Below are 25,076 nucleotides of genomic sequence, written 5' to 3'. Positions count from 1 at the left end.
TGTCAGTGGTGGAAGTGTTGGAGGAGGGAAGGCATAGCTCTGGTGTTGGACCACACACTCCTACAATTATTTTGGGCCCAGGGATTTATTTACTGTTTCAAACTAAGCAAGGGGGTAGATATAGTTATTGACTAGCTGATGTATTTGTTTTGCAAAACTGACAGAGAAATTGAATGTTATGCTGAAGATACGAGCAAATTTATTCCGGTTGTAAGTACTGTCCCAAGTTAATGAGGTCACTGGCCAGGAAAGAGCATGGGTACACTGTGGCGAAGAGATTATTTTTCATCTGCTGACCTTTCCAGGAAAGTCAACTGAAATATGATTAAACATGTAAATTGTATTTTCTTTGCAGATCTGTGCACAGCTCTGCCATGAGCAATGCTCCTGCCCCTGGGTGCCACCGCGCTGCGCTCCTGGGGTCCCGCTAGTCCGCGATGGCTGTGGGTGCTGCAGGATATGTGCTCGGCAGTATGGAGAAGCTTGTAATCAAGTGTATGTGTGCCACCATGAACAAGGACTTTTTTGTGATTATACTGCCAGTTACATAGGAAGAGGAGGCATTTGCAACTGTAAGCATTTATTGTGTCATTATACTGTGTGTATAGTAATGTCAAACATAAATGGCTTTCTCATTACTTGCTGGCTTTTGAAGTTTAAGAAGCATGAAGGTGTGTGGTGTAATGTATTTCCTCTAATGGTCCAAGGGAGTACAATCGAAAAAGCCAATGGGGGCTCTGTCAATGGAAAACTTAAGGTCTGTCCATCTCTAAATGAAGCGGGCGTATTGTGGGTTTGCTTGACAGAGTCAATCACTTGCGATGGCATGCCCTCTCCGGACACGTATTTACTCCGTCAGGGCACTGGAGTAGTTCAGTTCAGTTCAGTTCATAAACTTTATTCGGGTACCTTGATACCGATAAAAACACAATGTCATAACAAGTTAAAATAACAATCGGAGAGTTTGAAAACACACGGCGGTATAACATTTTTACAATGGTATTACACAATGTTTTGATAAATTAAATTTACAGATCAGCACTGACTTCACTGGTAATAAATAGATGAATAATTTACTAATGCATAAAACATAACAACTTTTTACAATTGTACAAAAATAGAGTCTCAGGGATCAGACATGGACTTGCGTGCTCTAATAGCAATTCTGAGGAAAGTGCTTGTACGAAAAATCAGATCTTCATCGTCCAGAGTTACTATGCGCAAATAAGCCTTATCCAAACTAATAGGCCTTCTCCTTTTGAAAAATGGGTTTAAAAGCCAGTTAGATTATTTAATATAATTCTTACAAAAGAATACAAAATGTATAATTGATTGACCATCGCAAGGGCATGGTGTGTGATTGAGGTTGGGGTGGTAACCTAGGGGTAAGCACAGTGCAAATCTGACAGTTCCAGCTCTTAGACGGAATAATAGGCTCCTTTCCCAACGACTCATGGGTAGAGTGAGATATATAGGCAAAGGGTGATAATACTGTTTGATGGACATATATCTAGGGACAGAAGATTTCGTAGATTCTAGATCAATCCTTTCTGTGTTATATGAAGAATAGAGGGCATCTCTTAATTCCTTTTTGGACGCAGTTTCAGCTGTGCTTGGATCTAAGAAAATAGATTCCTTATTGATACTGCGCAAACTTTGTTGCACTCCACTCAACCAAGGGATATCCATCCCTTTCTCACACATAACACAGCCGTTAAAAATCTCTCGGGTGAGGGAGGCAGCCTGGTTCTTCCATACTGATAGCCAAAAAAGAGCAGGTCGAGCACGTATAAAGTCAGATATAAAATTAAGATTAAGTTCTCTATGCTATATATATATATATATTGTGGGGTAGAGATTGGGATACCCAGCAGTTTCCTACAAAACCTGTTTTCTTCCTGCTGGATGCATAAACTGTTTACACTACCCCAGATCTCAGCCCCATATGTGGCCACAGGAGTGCACTGTAGTTTATAGATTTGTTGAATAGCTAAAATGGCTCCGGTGGTCCTAGGACGAGGGAGACTAAGAATTGAATTGGTGGCCTTTGAGAACTTGCTCCTGGAATGGGCAAGATGCTCATTCCAGGAGCTATTCGCAGCAAAGACCAACCCAAGATAAGGGAATGTGCGAGTGCATGTCAGTTTATGGCTATCTACTTCAATAGAACTTATCTCTCGCTTCCCAGGACCACAACACATTAAAAACGATTTTTTAAAATTGACGCACAGATCCAAGCCGTCCATATATCTTACAAAATTTTGTACTAAAATGCGCTGTGAATTTGGATTGCGGCCTTTAAGGACCGCATCATCTGCGTATAATAGCACGGGAAGAGGTTTCCCATTAATTATGGGAACATCTTGGGTTGCAGTTTTCAGAGAGCTGTTCAACCCATTAATGTAGATAATGAAAAATCCTCACCTGTGCCTGGAGATCTTTCTGAAGGTACGCTAAAAAATGTACCAACGGCTCATCCAGCCCATTGGCCAAAAGGATTGTCCACAGCCTTGACCTATTAACAAGGTCAAAAGTTGTGGCGAGATCCATAAAGGCCAATGGTGTATTTCCCAATAGCCAAATTAAGGATAAGGCATTGTTCAGTTGTACCCACTTTGCTCCGGAAGCCTAGCTGGCATGGCTCTAAAATGCCATTTTCCTCTGTCCAGGTTAAAATGTTGTTATACAGAACTCTCCTCAATATTTTTAGGGTATTATCGATCAATGATATTGGTCTGTAATTACTCGGCTGGGACCTGTCTCCTTTTTTAAATTGGGACTATGATACTCTTAGCCCATGTTTCGGTTAAGTGACATGAGTTAGACTATTAAAAACATTCAAAAGTAGCGGGGCCCAAAAATCTAGGCTCCATTTGATTACGTCAATTGACAACCCATCTGGCCTAGGTGCCTTGTTCCCTATACTCTGGTGGATGGCCTCTTCTACTTCTATGATAGTTAGCTCTAAGGTAGCCAATGGACCAGGCTCATAATGTTCTGTCTCTAATTGGAGGGTGGCATACATTTTTGAGAAGTGATTTTCCCAGGACTCGCTGGAGATATTACAGCTGATGGGGGTTGATAGCTGGCCCATTGAACGGAGGTCCCTTACTGCGGACCAGAAGATATTCCCCTTTTTTATACTAGCTGCCTCCGAAACGTTTTCCTAGCGTTCAGTTGGGAGAACTTTCTTCCTATTCAAAATCGTCGTGGTATATTCCCTCCTTGCCAGCTGAACATCTATAGCACACCTCGGGTTGGCTGACAAGACCCTGCGTAAATTCCTATTGGCCAATGTACATTCTCGATCAAACCATCTAGGTTTATTTCCTGCTGGAGGTACAGGATTTGATAGGAGGGTTTTGTGGCCTGACAAAGTTTGGTAAAATCCTGGATTACCTCAGTATGTATAGGTTGCGATGACAAGTAGGAGTTATTAAGATGCATATGGCTCTTGATTAAGTTTTTTAAACACTTCGCCACTATCGACACCCTTCCATATTAATCTTAAGTTGTCAGTTGAGGGGATCAGGTTCATGGCCCCGCGTTCAGACTGAAACACGGGTCCAGGAGCAGAGCTCAGTACTATTTTGATAGGGTTATGATCCCCATGGTCCGTGGCAATGACCTATGCAGCCTTTAGCTGATCTTCGAGAGAAGGGGAGATGAAAACACAATCAATTGTTGAACAACATCCCCTTCCCCTGAATGTTGGTTGTATATGGTCGGTGTCATTGTGGCCTCCCACCAGATCCATGACATTGACCAGATTATATGATCTTAGGAACATAGCTAGTTCAGCAGCCCTGTGAATAGATTGTCCAGAGTTACTCATCCCTGCATCATACCCCTTGTTAGTAAGTTTAGCGTTAAAATCACCCCCCAACAAAATCCCAGTAGGACCCTCCATATTAAGCTGAGTGTCCAAGTTTGAAATAAAATCAAAAAGCCCAATGAAGTTCTTATTAGGAATGGAGTAGAAGTCATTGTTATAAAAGTTTACCAAGTGAAAACAAACTCTCCTTTTAAAAAGCACAACTTGATAATTTTGGCAATTGGTTGGAAGGGCCTTAAAGCTGCCTATATCAGCCACCTTAATCCCAATAAAGAGGCCCCCCCCGACGGTCTACCCATTTTGAGACTTGGAGCTACCACACTGAAACAATGAAACCCTTCAATATATAAATCTTCAGTGGCCCAGGTCTCCTGGAACATGACTATATCATGTTCCTTTATTGTGTGCAACCAGTCCTGGTTGTCAAGCCTAGTTCGGAGCCCTGCCACGTTCCAACTTAGGACTCTCAGATCAGCCCCACTGCTAGCCCTAGTTGTCACTGCCCTATCTTTGTCCTTATGAGGTATGGGTCTGGTGCCCAATCGTGCCTCCTCATAGACCTGTATTTTGGGCGTCGACGGTGGTTGTCAGTCCTGAGCGTCCAGGTTTGAAAGTGCATGGAACCTATTAGCTGCCAGGACAAGTACGTCAGGGTCCCTACCCGGTGTTGCTAGTGGTTTATAGAAATAACCTAAGGGGAGTGCACTAATGCCTGTGTTTACGGCAAAGGACTGCTCTCTGGTGGTTAGAAAGCGATGGACTGTTTGCGGTCTCCGAAAGTTGAGAACAATACAATCGCCGTTGATGTTCTTACTTGATTGGCCGACCCACAACTCTCCTGGCCATAATAATTTCATCCATTGAGGAAGGGTGGAAGCTTTTGTGTTTACGTAGCCAATCTACAGATTTATTATGGAGATCTGACCCAGACTCCGTCTGACCCCCAGCAAGGTTTGGAACACCGGCCAAAACTAACACATAGGGACTAGAGGCAGGCGGTAGACTCAGGACATCAGTATTTGGGCGTGTGCGTACATCCCTAAGCAGCCGCGGCCGGCAATGGGAGTAAATGCAGGGCGGTGATGTGGGGAGGGGGAGGGGCAGGGTGGGGGGTAGTAATGTATGGATTACGAAGTTTTACAGGTAAGTAAACATTTAAATACATAAAACGAATTTCGTTGCGCGCACTGCATCGCATTTTGGGATGCAATGTACTCAACGAAATTCGTTTTATTTATTTAAATGTTTACTTACCTGTAAAACTCCGTAATCCATACATTACTACCCCCCACCCTTCCCCTCCCCCTCCCCACGTCACCGCCCTGCATTTACTCCCACTGCCGGCCGCGGCTGTCCCTAAGGTGCTCTCCAGTGTCATTATTGGAGTTAGCCGCGGTGATACACGACTGGGGCTGATTACAATTGTGACTCCCGACGGCTGGATTTAGATTATTTATGTTAACTAGTATTGACGTAGCCTGGTTTTCTCCCCCAATAGGGTTAGGATTAGACATAAAATGGTCTCCTCGGTTTCGACAAGATACACATGAGGTAGCAAAGGGTATGTCTATGGGAGGAGCAATACCAATTGATTGCAACTCGGGACCACGTTTGTCAGCCACAGATGTTATAAGATCCCCCCCCCGCATCAGTAAAAATATTATTTAGCTTCCCCCCCTCAACTTGTCCATAGCAGAGTTCAAGTGTGTTAATTTCCCCCATAGCAAGTCGAAGTTCTTAGCAATCGCATCATTTATGTAATCCAACTTTATTTCAAGGGCTTCCGTTGTGGGCCGCAAGGGTGCAGCACCCATTTCAACCTCATTACACCTAGTCTCTGAAGTGATCTCTGTCTGAGTCGCAACAGAGTTTGTACTGACAGTCTCGTAAACTTCCAGACTACTGGTTGATAAACCGCTTTTGACATTTTTTGGTTTGGATTTGGGTTTGGGCTTAGCGTTTGCAGCGTTTACAACATTTTTCTTCCTTTTAGCGGGTTGAACAGTTGGTTTGGTGTTTCTGTGTGACTTTGCGGGATGTCCCTGGGTATTGGTGCAGGGCGCGCCTAAGGCGGACGTGTTAGGAGAGTCCAGAAGTGGCGAGGGTGGAGTCGGAGTTGCAGGATCAGCCATAACTGGTGATGCACTCACTGTGTCCGGGCATATTGTATTGGAAACAACTTGGCCCCCCAGCGACCGACGAGACTGTAGCGTGGCAGGTTCCAAGGACAGTGGTCTGTCCGTCAGCTGAATCTCGTGCGTAAGGAGCGACTCAGCCCTTACGATAAAAGCATCCAAAGTCCTGGCTACCCCTCTCTGTTTACTCATTGTGTGTCAATGATAGCCAGTTATCCTAAGTATAACAATATAAATCCACCAGACAGCAAAGTAAAATCAATTGTTGACAAGGTGCTTCACATTACCTTATGCCTGGGTATTCCAACGACCGGGGCCAAGACAGCATCTGAAGGCTCTCCCGAATCCAAAAACCAAATAGGGTGGCCCAGCCCAGCCTCCTTTGGCCTCTGACGGCCTCAGACGGGCCCGCCCTTGGTCCGGGCTTCGTCCGTGCTCCGTCCCACGCGTGTCTCGCACCGTGGGGGAAGAGGCTGCGCTATGAGCGCGTTGGTCCCGCCTGCCCCTCACTTTCAGCAGGTGTGTGGCACAGCGGTGCACTCTGGGGATTGGAGTCCCAGAGTGTGCAGACTTGCGATGGCGCAGGTGGCTCGGCAGTGGCAACGTAGCCCCTGGGACCCTCGTCCCGCCAGGGGTAGTCAGGGATTGTAGAAGTGCGGCAGCAACAGAGGAACAGCGCAGGAATCAAAGGCAAGCCAGAGAACACACCGGAGTAAAGTATTCCATCGCCCTAAGGGAGTAACTGACTACCAAATTTTGAGATGCCCATCGGTCCTGCGATTTTTGTAAATGCATCAAAGATTTGAGGGACGACTCTGTCAACATGATGGAATCATAGGCCAAAGTTTCAATGTTATTTTAATTTTCAAAAACAAAATCCCATGGAGGGATTTTCTTTCTGAAAATAAAAGAAACTATGAACCCGCTCACCTTGGGAGTTTTCTACTGTGGCATTGAGGCAATTTTACAGTTTTCACTGTCTCTCACCACCAGGATTTACTTGGCATTGAAGGACAGTGAAAACAGGCTGTTTGTTTGCCCACTCTAAATAGGGTAAGGGGCCAAATGGCCAACCTCCGACGGTCCTAACTCTGTCGGGTGCTTAGTGGTGTATTTTGCCAGTGGGGATGGAATATTCTCTTCCGTCGACATATTGAAGTTCCGCCTGACTATAAATGAGGCAAGAGGACCTTCAGTTTGGAGGAGAGGGTACTCTGTCATACAGGCGATGAATTACCCTTTCTGCCAAACTGTTCTCCACTGTCAACATGCTGAAGGTCTGCCTGACTATAAATGAGGTGAGCAGACCTTCAGTTTGGCATAGAGGTTACTTCATTGCCGTTGCAACAGAGTACACTCTCTGGCAAACTATAAATCGGGCACTTTATCTCAATATCATGAAAATCTGTTTTGTCTCTAACCTCGTGAGAAAGTTTGTATTAGTGGCTTTTTACTCCCATGGAGATATACATGAAATTTTGAAAATGTGATGTAGAACTTGCATATTGTTTAGACATGGCAGCTCAGGCATATCTCTTTTCAAAAGGATTGATATGATTTGTGTAATCTTAACACTCTGTGTGTTACTATAAGGTGGTACAAAAGGGGGTGGTGATGGACGGAGCATCTGAACCAATCAAACACTCACACCCAGTCAACAGATCTGGGTTTAATCCATCACCGTTCTTTAGCCCACTCTGCCACCCCAGTTCAGATATGGACATATGCAAATCAGTCTGACCCTGTGCCTCATGGGAACAGTCCAGCCCGAACTGCCAAGCCATGCCTTCCCTGGACAGGAAACAAGCTTCCGAGGACCGGTTTCTGGCATTTCAGCCGTCTTCAGCCCGGCTTGCTTGAATGCAGTGGCTAAGTGAGCAAGGGACTCACGTCTGAGCATACCCTGCCAACTTATGGCGAACAAAGTCGTACAAAAGGGGGTGGTGATGGACGGAGTATCTGAACCAATCAAACACTCACACCCAGTCAACAGTTCTGGGTTTAATCCATCACCGTTCTTTAGCCCACTCTGCCACCCCAGTTCAGACATGGCCATATGCAAATCAGTCTGACCCTGTGCCTCATGGGAACAGTCCAGCCCGAACTGCCAAGCCATGCCTTCCCTGGACCAGAAACATGCTTCCGAGGATGGTTTCTGGCATTTCAGCTATCTTCAGCCCGGCTTGCTTGAATCAAGTGGCAAAGTGAGCAAGGGACTCACGTCTGTGCATACCCTGCCAACTTATGGCGAACAAAGTGGTACAAAAGGGAGTGGTGATGGACGGAGCATCAGAACCAATCAAACACTCACACCCAGTCAACAGATCTGGGTTTATTCCATCACCGTTCTTTAGCCCATTCTGTCACCCCAGTTCAGACATGGCCATATGCAAATCAATCTGACCCTGTGCCTCATGGGAACAGTCCAGCCCGAACTGCCAAGCCATGCCTTCCCTGGACCGGAAACAAGCTTCAGAGGACCGGTTTCTAGCATTTCAGCCGTCTTCAGCCCGGCTTGCTTGAATCCAGTGGCAAAGTGAGCAAGGGACTCACGTCTGAGCATACCCTGCCAACTTATGGCGAACAAAGTTGGCAGGGTATGCTCAGACGTGAGTTCCTTGCTTTCAGGAACAGAAGCAGCTATAATAGAAAAACGTAAATTAGGAATCAAGTATGCGCAAAGGGCACAGGAACAAGGAATTGGTCTTAAAACTGAGCAGAAATACATGAGCAGAGTCTCATTTGGAATACAGTCAAAAGTAGAACCCCTTTTGATCATCCGAAGCCTCACCTGGTAGCGGGATGTAAGAGTCTGACAGTATTTACCTCCCCACCAACCTGGCACCCCTTGGCGTCCAAATGCAAAGATTAGTCCATATATTAAGTATACACTAATAGCTTAAACAAAGAATGACTGATTTAGGAAAACATTTGAAAAGGTACTTTAAGACACGACCATGACAATAGTGTTGATTAACCAAGGTATTTTTATTTTGACATAACCAGATGTTGTTATGGTTCATAATGCCTTGAGGAAATGTTGTCATGGAACTTCTACTGCTTTTAGGAGGATAGACTGAGGTTTGAGGGAGCAGACAAAGTACAACATGGTTTGTCAACTGGAAAAGTTATGATTGGTAGTGTGAGTACCTGCTTAATGCTCAGTCTGTCCTAGGGAAAGATCATATAGGGGTAGGGAGCATCTTCGTGTTACTCAGCTTGGATTATCATTGCATACATTTATGTGATTGCTGCTTTTGTTTGGACCAGAAGACAGAGGCAATTCATTATCCTATACGGAAGGAAACATCTAGTCCTTATTTTTCAGTGCTGCAGACTCTCAGTGATTAGTTCTCTTATGCGCTAGCATGTGCATCCAAGATAAGGTTTACATAGCAAATGTTTACTTTGATAGAGCGTAAATATGAGATCAGTGGGATCCATTTAATGATAGATGCCTCTAGGAGAGAACCTTAGGGGACTTGTTAGGATTCATGGCTATGTTAAGGTCACTGGCCAAAATGCATAGTCTAGTCTCTGGGCACAATATAGAAGACCTGTATGGCTCCCTTCATCAGTTGGGACATTATGAAACCTGAAGTTTGTGGGTAAGAAATATCATTTTAAATATAATGTAAATAATAGCCCACCTCCGTAACGGGACTACCCTGCTTCAGGAATATTAGCGCCACTTTTATATATGAAATATATGAAAATGTGTCTTGTGGTATTACTCGATGAACAATTTCTGAATTTACCTGAGTACTCTGTGTCCTACAGACTGTTGTCTTTCTTAATTTGCAGGATGGTTTATCTTTATGATTCGAGTAGTTTACATTTGATTTGGTTATTTTGATAATTCTCAAGGGAACGTGGAATTCTTACAAGTGTAATTTTGGAAAGCAGCTCCATGATCAATAAATTCCTTCCATTTAACCTTAAGAATCTCAACATATGAGCACTTTTTCAACACTTTTAAGCCAATTAAACTCAAACCTAAGAAATCCTCCCTGACGAGTCCATAAAAACGACTCCTATAGTATAATGTTAGTTACGCATATTTACAGTTTACTGGTTATGATACTATCAAAAATATTTGTGGCCAGGTGAGTAAAAATCAAGTGAATTCCATAGAGAAGGAGAACATTAAAATATGATTTAAAGGAGGAGTACATATCAGTTCTGTATTGTCTTAGCTTGATATGCAGTTGGAACTCTGATACACTGTATTCGTCTCGTGGGAATGACACTAAACAAGTATCAATTGTCAAGTATCTATTGCCACCCATTTAATGTTTCTTTTCAAAGATTTGACCATTTTAATGCAGTTCTTTTGATGTTTTACTAATAGTGCTTAGCTTCATCTACATTAAGGTAAAATGAAGCCTGGCTCCAAAAGAATTCTCAATTCAGCAGATTGTTAGAGAAAAGTAGTCCCCCAACATTGTTAAATAAATCAACGTAGGGCCTTGGAAATCAATATTTGTGACAGTGGCTTGAAAAAATCTGCAGATGCCATAATCTATAAACCCTGTCTTTAAATTAGGTTTCTTACAAGTTACAGCTAAAGTAAAAACCTTCTGCTTAGTTCTCCCAAAGTCAAGCTTAAAACAGTAGAATTTTTCTTAACATATTGAAATAATATGGGAAATTTTATTTTCTATTACTTCAAGGGTAGAACCATTTATAGGAGATTTGTAACAGTATTATGCCTGGGCAGGTTAGAATCCCAGCTATTGTGTGTTATTTCAGTTGAAGAAATTCTCAGTGCATTTAAAACAATTCTCACAGAAGCTTCTTCTGTCTCTCCAGTCATGTTTAGGCATTTACTCTTACAATTAAGTTAAAGGAAAAAAGAATCTGATTTTAATTTTATGGATGCTACCTAATGCCATAGGGATAAACCTCTGACTAAGGACTATCCTGAATAACAATGTATATGCCGCCCACTTTAATTTTAGTTACAGGTTAAGTAATGTCCAACTATTACATAATTTGGCTGACCTTGTTCTAGTAAGCAGTGGATTTGTTTAATTTCTCTTCTTTCAAATATGGATTTTAACAAGTATTTCAAAATAATGAACTTATTTCTGCAGTTGTATAGACTTCACTGGCAAGGGGCCAGTAGCCAACAATTGTCAGATGTCATTACTACCCTGTTCAGGGTATAGTAAGATATGCACTCAAATTATAGCAGATGGGACTGCTGTCAAATATTGTTTCTGCCAAGATCTATATACCCGCCACCGATTGAAATTGAAAAAGTTTCTGAAATATATCTTTCAAATCTTATTTAAAATACAATACAAAACAAGAAAGGGACATTACGCAAAGGCGATACAAGGGGTATATTAATAAAGTGAAGGACACGTCGTGTTTCGGCTAAGTAGTCTATGTCAATTACTACTATTATTAAGGTTACTTTGCCGAAACGTGTTGTGTCCTACACTTTATATACTCACCCTTTGGATAGATTTCCCATGTGTGTTCCTTCCTGTTTTGGACTGCTTCTTCATTGACATACAGGGTTTTCACTGCTACAGTTCGAGCCCTGGAGCCAGACGACTGGAGGACCGTTCTAAGTGAGAAAGTTACCATATTTTTGTCAAAAAACACATTAATTTGAAATAATTATTACAAGCGAAAGTCAAATGTGTCCATCAGGGATAATAGAGTAATGTTTATGAAGAGAATTCTGCTGTTAAAGTTTAAATTTTTTTATCTGTGATTACACAAAAATCTGTAACATTGATTACAGATGAAGAGGATGAAAATTGTGAGATTGATGGTAAAACCTACAAAAATGGCGAGGTCTTTCAACCAACCTGCAAGATGCAATGTCTATGTTCTGATGGGGGTGTCACCTGCACTCAACTCTGCAGTGACAATATTCAACTACCCACTCCAGAGTGTCCTTCACCAAGGCGTGTGCAACTGCCAGGAAAATGCTGCGACCAGTGGATCTGTGACCAACAACAGAACAGAAATCCTAACGATGCTCAATCTGGTAATAAACATTTTGACATTTTGTGTTTAATATGTCATTATTATTCACTACGAAAAATGACCACTCTGCTACTGCTTGATAATGTGCTCCAATTTTCCACATCCTGTTCCAGCCATTGTCTATAAAGTGTTTGGTTCACTTACTTACATCAGTCAACTAATCTTTTGGAGTATTTTTGAAATATAGACCCATTTTTGTAAAAACAATTAAACCCCTTGACACATAATTACATTATATTTATTCAGTAAAAAGAATCAAATGACAGCTAAGAGTCAATGCAGGTGAGTTGAGCGGTTCAACTACTTTCAAGTATTTCTCCACTTGCAGTATTTGTGGCACTGCATTTTTAAAACTACATATTATTCTCTTATTATAATTTCTGGGTTTATCATGTACTGGGAATTTCCTAGGAGCAAATTGGAAAGACACTGTATAACTTACAGTGGGGATAAGGGCTTTTGTGTTTGAGTATTGCACTACCAGTATATTTGTTAATTTAACCATTAACACTCTTACTTGGGGCCAGATTATGATTTTGGCGGTGCAGCACTGGGTCCGGCTCGACGTTGCACCGCCAAAGCCGTGATTGGGCCACCCGCCAGATTAGGAGTTTTATCCTGTCTCGCAGGCTTTTTTTGCGTTACCACGGCCGTGTCTCTAAAAATGGGCCCTGCAATGGGAACGCCAAAAACAGTTCCTGAACAGTATGGAATGAAAAGTCTATGCCGCGCAGGAACTCGGTGCATACACACAGGGTGGCACATGTTTCTTTACATGTATGGGTTTTTACAAGAAGGAATTGCTATTTTATGTAAGAGTGAATTGGATTTTAAATTAAAGTCCTTTTTCTTCAAGAAATATTTGATTTTTGTAGCAACTCAATTTTGTACATATTGATTTGTTTTGCAGTTTTCTGGGTACATGTTTGGGTGCTAAAAAAGGGCAAATTGCGATTAACAACAAGCATATTTTCGAGGCAAACCGCCTGATTCATCAAGCAAAATTGCGCTTGCAATAGCTGCGAAAATGCTATTGCGGGCGCAATTTCCCCAATCGGCATTCACCACGACAATAGCGAAGTCGCAAACACATAATAACGAATTCGCAAATAGATTCGCAGAATCCCGGCAGGAGAGCATTAGCGAATCGGAAAATGCGACGGATACTGCGAAAATAATTGCGAATTCGCAATACAATCGCAATCGTTAATCATGAAAAATCGCAAATAGCGAAAAAAAACAAAATCGCTGTTTGCGAGGCGCAAATTAAGGACAACTCAAAGCAGGTGGTAACCATAAAAGCCATTGAATTTTTTTGGGGAAAAACCGTTGGCCAATCAGTAACAGGTGCAGGCCTGACCAAACACACATAAGGAGAATCAGCAGCAGCATTTGGAGTCTCACAATGCCAGGAATGTACATGGTGGTCAGGCGGCGAAGGCTACAGCGAGCAGCACGGAGGAGACGCAGAATCCAGGACAGGATATTCCGCCAGCGGGTCACCCTGCTGGGCCAAACCAGAGAGCAAAGTTATGCAAAGTACCGCCTGAATGGGGAAATGATAATCCAGCTAATACAGGACCTTGACCCCCTGATGCAGCACCCAACAAGGCGGACCAATGCCGTGCCTACACATGTCCAGGTATTGTGTAGCCTGCACCTCCTGGCCTCTGGGAGCTTCCAGGGGATAGTAGCGGTTGCTGGGGGGATATCCCAGCCCACCATGTCCCGCTGCCTAAGGAGTTTTCTTGACGCAATGCTGACCCAGCTACACCAACACATCAAATTTCCCACCAGCCAACAGGATTTGGATTTGACCAAGCTACAATTCTACAATGTTGCCCGTTTCCCACATGTGATAGGATGCATTGACTGTACCCACATCGCCATCTGCCCACCAGCTGCAACGGAGTACATGTACCGCAATCGCAAGTCCTACCACTCCCTCAACATCCAGATGGTCTGCAATGCTAAGACATACATCACGGACATAGTGGCACAGTACCCAGGGAGTACCCATGACTCATTCATATTCCGGCACAGCGGCCTCCACACACGACTGGCCAGGGGAGACTTTGGGAAGGACACCTACTTGGTAAGTACACTTTGTCCACAATGTCACATTGCGATGAAGTAGCTGCGCTGCACAGGCACTCACCCTCTGCTCCTCTCATTCAGGTGACAGTGGCTACGCCCTCCGTGAATACCTCCTCACCCCATACCTCAACCCTGCTACACCACAGCAACGGCGTTACAATGTTGCACACATACGGACAAGGAATTGCATTGAAAGGACTTTTGGGCTACTGAAGAGCAGATTCCGCATACTGCACAAGACAGGTGGGGCCATGTACTACAGTCCTGATGTGTGCTGCCGCATTGTGGCTGTCTGCGCAATACTACACAACATTGTTACCAAGCGCAGGATACCTGTAGACATCTCTGGCAGTGAGTCGGAAGGGGACGACCGGCCACCTGCACATGGGCGTCATGCACGCGGGGAGAACCCAGCTGAAGGCCACAGACGCCGCAACTACATCACAATGAACAGTTTCTAGTCCACCCACTCCCCTCACCCAACAAATCACAATTGCATGCAAATGGAAATAATGACAGGACGCCAATGTATGATGCAAGAATAAATATTATTGTTTGATTCACAATAATAGTGCAAGTTGCCATCCTTCCTATGCAATCAGTATTGCCCCATACTGCTGCGTCCAAAACACAGGGCAGGCTTATGGTGTCAGCCTGTGCCTGTAAAAGTACATGTTATTCAGGTGCGCCTCTGGTGCGAATCACCCAACCGCCTCTCCGGCTCCTCCTCTGCCACCGCACGTGACCCTGCAGTGGGCCTGGTGCTGCGTCGTAACACCGCTACCTGTGAGGCAGACTGGCTGATCACACTTGAGGTGCCCTCGCTGGCATCGTCCCCCCCGACATTGCCAGGTACAGGGGGGTGGAGTGCCATAACGGCAGTGGTGAGGTGCTCTAATACTCTGGCCACATCCTCGCAGCATTGGATTAGCTGCTGCTGCTGCGCCAGGGACCGTCGCGATAGCTGTGATGTCGCATTGCCGATCACGTAGTTTGACCTGGTGTATGACGACAGCCGCGTCAGTAGCTGCCGGTGGTGGTGGCGGCGCCCGGTGTTGCGCTGTGATATTAGCGCTGCAGTGTTGGCCTCCATGGCTGCCGACATGCGGTCCATCCTCTCCCCCACACCTGCCATGGCTGCCGTCATGCCGTCCATCCTCTCCCCCACACCTGCCACATTGCGGCCAATATTATACAGCTGCATCTGTATGGCCCCTTGCCGGCGTGCCTGCATCTGGTGAATGCGTAGCATTCTACGCTCTATGCTCATGCTCGGCAATCGCACTTCCATCCCCCTCCTGCCGCTGCGTGCATTGTTCTGCAGGCGAGCCCTGCCATGCCTGCTCTGCTGGCTGCCCACAGTGGGTGGGCGCTGTGTCACCGCTGTCGCTGGAGCAGATGTGGAGGCTCCAGCTGCTGCGGGCCTGGCTGCAGGGGTTGGTGCAGCGCCTGTTGGTGCTGGCACTGATGCTGTGGGCCTGGCTGCAGGGGTTGGTGCAGCGCCTGTTGGTGCTGGCACTGATGCTGTGGGCCTGGCTGCAGGAGTTGGTGCAGCGCCTGTTGGTGCTGGCACTGATGCTATGGGCCTGGCTGCAGGGGTTGGTGCAGTGCCTGTTGGTGCTGGCACTGATGCTGTGGGCCTGGCTGCAGGGGTAGGTGCTGCGCCTGTTGGTGCTGGATGTGTTTGTGACGGCACCTCCTCCGCATCCTGTGGTTGCTCATCGATGAGCAGCCTGTCACTGTCGCTGCTGTCTGCGCCACCTGTGAGGAGAAGTGGACGTCCATTAGTTGCATGTATCTGTCACACGTGCAGTTGCTACATGCATGCTGGATGACATTCCCTGACTGGCTGTGGCATTGCGTACTTTGGAACCTGTCTGGCTGCATTGGGGTACTTGTACATTGTGGCCACACTACATGTCCCACAATGCTTTAGAATACATCATTATGGGGAGCATAAACATTATGCTCCACTCCCAGACGCAACAGCATAACAGGATATTTATGCACAGTTTTTTTACTCCTTTCAGTTCATCGATTTTAGTCCATGTTTTCACTTAATATTCGCCCTTTTCCATAGTTTCCACATCAAATCCCATTTGCCTCTTAGGAAGCTTTTCATATTTTCACGTGTCCATCCAGACGTTCGTCAAAAAATACGCTCCAAGTGCAACCAAAAGTTCCAAGCAGCATAATTTTATTAAAAGCCCAATGCATTTCGGGCTGCATCACCAGCCCTTCGTCAGGGGTCGCTGCTCATTATGCTTTTCTGTGCGCCGGTGATGGCCGAAGTGATCTTCGGCCGCCATCACCGGCCGAAGTGATCTCGTGTATACACGAGATCACTTCGGCCGGTGATGGCGGTTGCCGCGCGGCGCACAGAAAGCATAATGAGCAGCGACCCCTGACGAAGGGCTGGTGATGCAGCCCGAAATGCATTGGGCTTTTAATAAAATTATGCTGCTTGGAACTTTTGGTTGCACTTGGAGCGTATTTTTTGACGAACGTCTGGATGGACACGTGAAAATATGAAAAGCTTCCTAAGAGGCAAATGGGATTTGATGTGGAAACTATGGAAAAGGGCGAATATTAAGTGAAAACATGGACTAAAATCGATGAACTGAAAGGAGTAAAAAAACTGTGGATAAATATCCTGTTATGCTGTTGCGTCTGGGAGTGGAGCATAATGTTTATGCTCCCCATAATGATGTATTTTAAATGAGTGCATTAGGGCAAGCACTACCTAGGCTGCACGCAAAAAAGCAACGAAAGGAAAATACGATGATAAAAATTGTGAAGATCGGTCTGCAGACCACCCACTTTTGTTATTGTTGTCCACAATGCTTTAGGGCATTACCTAATGTGCACCGATGGCATGACTTTGGAACATTATGAGAGGCTATAGGGTAATGGCCATTCGTAGGGGACAGGGTCGCAGTCGCATGCCACTTACCTTGGCTCTCTTAGGTGGGGCGGGATGAGTCCAATCTGATGACTCCAATGCACGCCTCGGTCTCCAACGTGTCCTCGACGCGGTCCTCCATGGTGGTGTTTGGAGGGACTGTAGGTCCTCCCCCTCCAGTGGCCAGGGACTCTCCCAGCCTCTCGGCAACCCTCTCCTTGGCACGACCTCGGAGGTCGTACCCCCTCTTCTTTAGTTCATCAAGTGACCTGTCTGCCACGCCCACGGAGTTCACTGTGGCCGCTATCCCAACCCAGATTCTCCGCTTCTCCTGCTCAGGCACCCTCCTTGACTCTTTCCCAAACAGTTTAGAGTGGTTCTCTACCACCCCTTCGATGAGGTGCTCCAACTCCTGTTCGGAGAACTTCAGTTTTCTCTTGCGCCCGGTGTTGCTGGGCCCTGGCACAGCCTCCTCTGCCATTGCTGCTGTGAGATTGGGTGTGGTATTCCAAGTTTGCAGGTGTCCTTGCAGGAGCTGACTCAGTTGCTGCCTCGAGGTCTGCCTCACTGTGGTGAATGGGGGTGGGAACTGGCTGCTTCCTGGTTGTGATGTCATCACTGTGCTCGAAAAGCGACTTCCCGTTTTCCCGATCCCACGTATTAGCGATTTCGCAATTAGCGATATCGCTATTTGCGATATCGCAAATCCTACACGGGTGTTGCCCAAAATAGCGATTATTCTGCGATTTTAGAAACTTGCTAACGCTTTTTGTGGCCGCGTGCGAATCGCTTTTTTTAATCGGTAAAATTCTTGAATACAGATCTGCGATTTCTAAATTGCGATTCGCAGTTAATCGCAATTTGAAAATCGCAGATTCCGGTTTTCATGAATCAGGCTGAAAGTCTCTTTAACTCGGTCCAAGGCAAATTAAATGTATTAGTTGCAGTCAAGACATTAAAGTTGCCTAACTTGTCATCTATGAGGTTATATGAAAGTAATGACAGCTTCATTTGAGAAGAGAGTTAAAGTGCTGTGTGAAACTTACTGTTTTTAACATTGAATGAGTTAGCTAAACATTTTTGACATGTTTTGTTTTCATTGACCTTCCATTATATTGTGTAAGAGCTTGTGGACCATGCAATTAGAGGTCGGCTCTCAGTATACAGAAGAGTGTCTCAGCACACATTTTCTACTACTTTATTATTTATTTACCCAAACAGTCCTTCCTTAAACTAGAGATTTTGTTTGCAGTCAACACTTTTCCTTAGAGAAACCTATTCCGGTTAGCTACCAATCATACAATAGGTATTTATTTTCTTCAAGAGTCAGAGATTCTAATCAAGGGCCCAACTTTCTATAGAAGGTTTGTGAATGTTTTCCCAGGTCATACCATACATCTTGACTATGCTTGAAATGCCCTCTCTTTGGCTCAGAACCATCATCTGCGATTGGTAGGATAGGCTCCAATCATTTTGGGTATTTGGGTTGAATGTAAATTAGAAGAGATATTCTTCAGAGTTCTCAAATCATTCACTAGATTGATGATCTTTCTATCTCCTGGTCCAAGAACCCTCTTAAGTAGACGTTGAACCACAAGGAATTAGTGGATTAGTTGTTCTAGCGAGCCATTATCATATCACTTAATTTGGGAGGAGGACTTTGTTCCATTCTGTAATATATCATCAAACTCAATGGTGTACATCAATAGGATCGATTACTTTAGAATGTTAACTCTGCAGGGAATTATCTCTCAAGGTGACCTTAGATAATTGCTTTGTTAGTAGACATACAAGAAGCTCTCAATCATATTCCAGTTCTCCCAACACACAAACACGTTCAGCACTTGAGAGACCTGCAAGTTCATTTGTTACCTGTTCAAAAGTATTCTCCTACAGCCAGCAATCTGCTCCAAAGGTCTTCACCAAAATTCTACCTCCTTCGAAGGAAAATATTCATTCAGTGGAAGAACTTCTCGTCCTACATTAAAATAAGAAGTTAGTCTCCATATATGCTCTACTTGTTAGACTGTTATTGACATCATGCTATATATTCTGGATCCAGAAATATTCCTGAATTTCTTAGAGTTCTACCCAGAGCCCAAGCATCAATTATAGTTTATTGGCACTGCATGAAATATTGCCAGCTTAAAACATAACTTTTCTCCTCTTCATGCTTCATGCTTCAGTCTCGTCTCTTCACAGCCCTAAAGAAAGTCAATAGTGACCCAAAAGTCATTTCTAGTCCTGGACAATATGCCACATGATTGCTTGTCATGTGCTTAACAAGATTATCTAAAGCAGTGGATCTGATATTCCTCCTCTCAATAGGATCCAGATCGTCTACACTATGGTGTTGGCACCATGATGTCTCTTGCCATCTTCAGGGACCTTGAATGGTGGTTTATTTATGTATTGAGTTTTTGTTTTATAGTATCTGCAAAACCCTAGAGTATCAGAGTGCTTTACAAATAAGCTAAACCCAGTAGATATAGACAGTAAAATGGCTATTAACAGACCAGAGCCTACAAACAAACCCATCAAAAGACACAAGATTGCAAAACTATAAACATAGACAAATATAATCAGAGTTAATCACAAGAAAGTGATGATATATTGGTTCAAACATGTTTCAACAATTATGTGCAAAAATAAAAGTGATCTCTCCAAACAATGAGGGCCTGATTCACAAAGAACCGTCATGGCTGGATCTCCGCAGTCATTGCGGGATCTCCACAAACATGGCGGGATGTCCACAATGAAAAAACGCTGTGCGGCGTTCCCTCCACAGCTACAGAGCTCCGCCACAAGTGCATAGGCTCTTTGTGAATCAGGCCCAGAGCTTTCAGGTTTCACAATTGGTAGCTTTGTAATTTGTTCTGCTCTGCAAAAGCAAAACTATTCCAATGCTGCCACATGGGCATAGAATACCGATGGCAGTGAGCGCTACATTTGAACTTGCAACATCTATGGACTAAATCTCGTATGTCAGTAAGGTCATCCTCACCTTCTGCCACCATTAATTTGAAAGTGCTACAGGTCCATCTAATTCGCCTCGTCCTGAAACTGATCGACTGTTGATTTTGATCTTGACTTCCATCCTCCAATATGTGTAGTTTATTAGATGACTTCACATCAACTTCTGGGAGCGAAGCCTGGTCATGGGCCCTGAGGTTCACCGTGGTTCCTGGAAGTCTCCCCGACCACCAAGATCTCTGACCCAGGACGGTGACAGCATGGATGGAAGCATCCAGCACTTTAATTTACAAACCAGACCCACTAGCTTTGTCAATGTGCTGAGACAGGCTTTCTTAGCCTTGCATATGTGGTGCCAGCAAAGACTGTGCCAGTATATACTGATGGAATGAAAGCACTAAAAGTGTCAGTGCATTCAGAACCTTGCTTGATACATTTCCACCACACACTGTGCAAGGTCCCATCCGAAATACCTTTTTGTTCCCACGTATTTGAAGCTATGCACACTTCTGCATTGAGTACTGAGTATTCTTGCAAGAGCTTCAGGACCAAAACAAGTTATTGAATTACTCTGTAATTGGTAATATATATTGTGGGCATTCTTTTATGTATTTATTTTGTATTCAGTAGAAAAAACACAAGATCTTAAATTACATTGCAAACACATAAACCATATATAAAATGTTGTCAACACCTTTCATCGTAATATAACCATATATTTAGCTCTAATGCATATGTCAATTAAAGCAACTTTACTTCATTTTCTGCAGCCAAAGATAAAAAAGCGGCATGTGAGTAAATTTCCATCGTTGTAGAATGAGTGAGCGAGCCTGTTAGACCTGTCAGCCTTAGGGTGGTCTTCCCCCCCAAAGTTTTTGCCTTAACCATTCACGTTTTGCAGATTTATTTTTAAAACTCTTTATTGGCTGTCCCAACAAGTATCAGAGCATACATTGTTATACCACCAAGGAGAACAGTGGTACATTTCACTTATAACTCATCCTACAACTACACCAATACAACACAGTCAAAAACCACTCCTTCCCAACCTGAACTGGGACCAGACAGACAGTGTCAGTCATTCTGCAACTGTGTAGGTCACCAAGAACTCTCCCCCATCACCCACCTCCAGCACATGCGCAGTGCACTAACAGGGGGACTATCGCACCAGCCCCCTCAATGACCCCTGGCAGAATGGCCTATTTCCCCCCTCCACCCTCCAGCACAGGGACCTCCAGAGTCTCCCACCATTTGTTCCCATACATCCCCCAGCGTTAGCAACCATTCTCCACTGCCCACTATGGCTCCCACATTTATGACAACCCCAGGATGTGTACACCAGCTCCTCTGCCCTCATGCACCACTCAACATTACCTCGCAACCCTGCAGTGTGGGTGGGATGGGTCTCCCCCCATCTTTGGACAATAACCCGTCGTGCAACAGCTAGGGCCACATTACAGAACAGCAGCCTATTTCTCTCCAAAGTTTGCTACCCTTAAATGCCCAGGGTAATCAGTCAGTCAGAATATCTTTATTCAACTTATTTAAAAGCCATACAAAGAGGGGAAAAAATTTAAAAACATTTCATACAGAATTTTTCTTCCTTTTTCTTAAAACATCATAAATACAGACAGACAATTAAGAATATAACAATCAGTTAAAAAGAGTATTAAATTCAGAGATGAGTATAAATGGTAAAACATTTGCTTTAAGGCGAATCTTGGCAGACAGCTTTCACCCTTGAGGCCGCTACCAAAAAATTAGCTGTACAAAAAGTGATGTAGGGGTTAGGCAATGATTGTAGAAAGAGCAGGGCCGGTCTCACTTGGGTGAAGCCAGCCTCTTTAAGAATGGGCAACAAGTATTTTTTTCTTGGCTCTAAATACAACCCACAAAACATAACAAAATGCATTGTATCTTATACAGAAAACTGATCGCAGCTACAAGGCAAGGCTAGTTCCGGCTTCTTCCAGCTTTTAAAAGAGCCTAAATAAAAATGTAACAAATTAAATCTAAACTTAGTTAAAAGGAACCTATGAAAAGGAATTGTAACGAAACCAAGGTAAGGTGCAAGTGAACAAGAGTTAACAAGTAAGCAATGTTCCCTTACTGACGGTTTCGCCAGTTCGCATTCTTCACGGCATGCTTCCTTCCTTCCCATAAAGAACTTCTTTACAAAATCAATGTCATGTATCTTAATATTCTCGGGGGAGGAAAAAAACTCTGCATGTCCCAGATCTGAAAATGCCTTAGCCAAATAGGCCAACCAAGGGATCTTATTTGATTTGTCCAGAGACAGGACATCAGACATGATTTTGTGATTTAATGGAAGTTCTTCATTCATCCACATTTTCAGCCAAAAAATCAGAGGGGCCATGCTCAGCGTGTCAGACAAAAAATGTAGGCCCACTTCTTTATGAAGGGAGTAGGTTGGGGTCGACTGTGGTACAGAGAGCAGGGTTCTAATGAATCTATTCTCTGCTCTCTGGATTGGTTCCAGGTTTACGTGCCCCCACAACGCGGAACCATATGACGCAATGGCCACAGATTTACTCTTATAGATGTTTAGCAGAGCTTCCATAGGCCTGGCCCCTAGCCTACCAGCAAAGCCCAGGAGTGCAGATGATGATCTAATGACCGCCAGCCTCTTTGCTCTTACCTGCGGGCCCCAGGTCCCTTTCTGATCAAACAGTACGCCTAAATAGGGAAATGTAGATACCCTGGAAACAGTGTCCCACCTACATGTAAATGTTTTATTTCTCTTCTTGCTGCACCCACGCCCCATCACCATTGTGTGTGACTTGGTTACGTTTACCTTAAGATCCAATCGCTCCATAAACGAACCAAAGGCGTTCAAAAGGTGCTGAAGGCCAACACCCGTGCGAGCGATCAGTACGGCGTCGTCCGCATACAGGAGCGCAGGGATTTTAACCGCTCCTGCATGCGGGACGTCGGCTTCCTGCTCCCCTAGGTGTGCGCCCAAGCCGTTAATATAAATGGTGAAGAGCAAGGGGGCTAATATACAGCCTTACCGTACCCCTTTTAAAGATTTAAAAAGGGGGGTACATCTACCCTCGTTTGTTACACGGACGGCTGCAAAAAGCTCATGGTGCAGAGTGGCCATAAACGTGACCAAGGCCTCGTCAATGCCCATCTCCAACAAGATGGCCCACAACTTTGACCTATTGACCAAATCAAAGGCCGAGGAGAGGTCCATGAATGCAAGAAACACGGACCCCTCCTTGGCCACGGTATATTTGGAGATGAGCAAGTACAAGTTAGCACACTGTTCAATGGTCCCTTTTCTTTCTCTAAAACCATATTGCAACTCAGACAACCCGCCACTCTCTCGTTTTCCCTCAATCTGCATAAAAGGACTCTGCCTAAGATTTTTACAGATGAATCCAAGAGGGATATAGGCCTATAGCAGGCGGGATCATCCCGCTGGCCTTTTTTAAAAATAGGGACGATGGTGGAAATGTCCCATGAGGCGGGTGATGGGTTGCCATTGACTGCATTGAACACATTTGCCAAAACCTCTGCCAAAGGTTAATTAGTTGAGGCATGAGCTGGAGATGCACCTCTGTCACCGCAGAGATCCGCACTCTCACTCTCTTTCAGAATATCTGCAACGGTGAACAGCGCCAGCCAGTATGCAAGAAGGTACCTCTCTGGCCACATCTCCTCAGGCATAAATCAGACTCAACCCGCCCATTTTATGCTGTTCTATGCAGCAATTTCACGTGCACCAGGTGGAAATCGATTTGTATTTTCACCTCTAGTGGGTAGCAGCAGGCCTCCCCAAATCCCCCTTCCACCTACCTCCAAGTGCATCCAGTGGGGGCAGACCATGGACCAAAAGTATGGTGTATATCTGTAAGATGTAACTCACATATAGGGGGGAGGCCAGCACCTTGAACTCCAGAGATGACTCTTCCAGCAGATCTTCAAAAAGAGCATTGTGTTTCCTAAGGATATATTGCATCTGCAGGTATAGAAGATATTGGGCACCTGACAGTTCGAGGTCTGTCTGCAGCTTGGGTTAGGGGCTCAGTCCCCCCCCCCTCCAAACATCCCCTAAAACTGAAATTCCCAGCAGATCCCAACATTGATGGACCTCAATCTCTCTAAGCTCCTTTAATACCTCTACCTCCCAGAGTGGTGTCGCCATAGTGGGTATCCCTTTCCAGACCATAAGCCGCTCGGCCCTCCTCCAGATATCCACCACTATGGCTGTTGGCAGGGGAAGCTCTCACATTCTCCCCCTCCCATACAGAAGCTGGAAGTGGCCTGAAGATCCCAGCGCCCATCTATCCGCAGATCCCGTTGATCAGAGAAGACTCAGTCATTCGCAACCACCAAGTGGGCCACCCAATAGTACAGTTTCAGGTTAGGCAGGGCGATACCCCCATCCCATTCTTCCACCTCAGTATCTCCCATATCCCATAGCAGTGTTCTTGTAACCTCATCCACCTGCCTGAAAAAAAACCTCTGGCATCATATATGGTGTGCTCTGGAGGATGTAAAGAAATTTGGGGAGATATATAATTTTATAGAGCTATGCGCTACCAAGCAATGACAACGGCAGGGAATGCCAATGACCCGTATCTCTCTTGTATGACTCCAAAATCTTCCATAGGTTGTCACTGAGAAACAATTCTCTGTCATTTGTTAGACAGATGCCCTGATACCTAAATCCCTGTGGCTGCCAACAGACCGGAAAGGAACCGGGGAATGGAGGGCCCATCATAGGATCTCCAATATATGTGGGCGAGAATGGCCAGGGTCCGCCAAATATAGGAGGATGTCATCTGTATATAGGGATATTGTATCCTTTGACCCTTTGTCCCACCTCAGGACCCAAATCTGGTCATGGCTACAGGTACAGTTTGCGAGTGGCTTGAGCGCTACCGCAAATAGCTGTGGGGATAGCTGGCAGCCCTGCCTGGTGTGGTACCCTATTGTAAACTCCACCGACAGCACTCCATTCACCTGTAACCCGGCCATGGGGCAGCAATACACCAACTTAGCCCACACCATGAAGGATCAACCTAAATTTATCTTCCATAGGACCACCCACAGGTATGGCAACTCCAAGTCAAATGCTATTTCAGCGTCCAGTGAAAGG

General features: G+C 44.8%; 1 protein-coding gene across 1 annotated transcript in view; it reads left to right on the top strand.

Moving 5' to 3' along the window:
- The window catches only part of CCN5 (cellular communication network factor 5), a 125,429-nt gene that overhangs the window by 7,512 nt on the left and 92,841 nt on the right, over positions 1 to 25,076 (top strand). Inside the window, exons 2-3 of the mRNA XM_078650466.1 lie at positions 356 to 572; positions 11,729 to 11,977. Of these exons, the coding sequence (XP_078506592.1) occupies positions 356 to 572; positions 11,729 to 11,977 (466 nt within the window). The remainder of the gene's footprint in view (positions 1 to 355; positions 573 to 11,728; positions 11,978 to 25,076) is intronic.

The sequence above is a fragment of the Lissotriton helveticus genome, chromosome 7 (assembly GCF_964261635.1).
Source record: "Lissotriton helveticus chromosome 7, aLisHel1.1, whole genome shotgun sequence".
NCBI classification, from domain to species: domain Eukaryota; kingdom Metazoa; phylum Chordata; class Amphibia; order Caudata; family Salamandridae; genus Lissotriton; species Lissotriton helveticus.
Note: the sequence above shows the minus strand (reverse complement) of the source record. Positions and strands in the feature narration are given on the sequence as shown.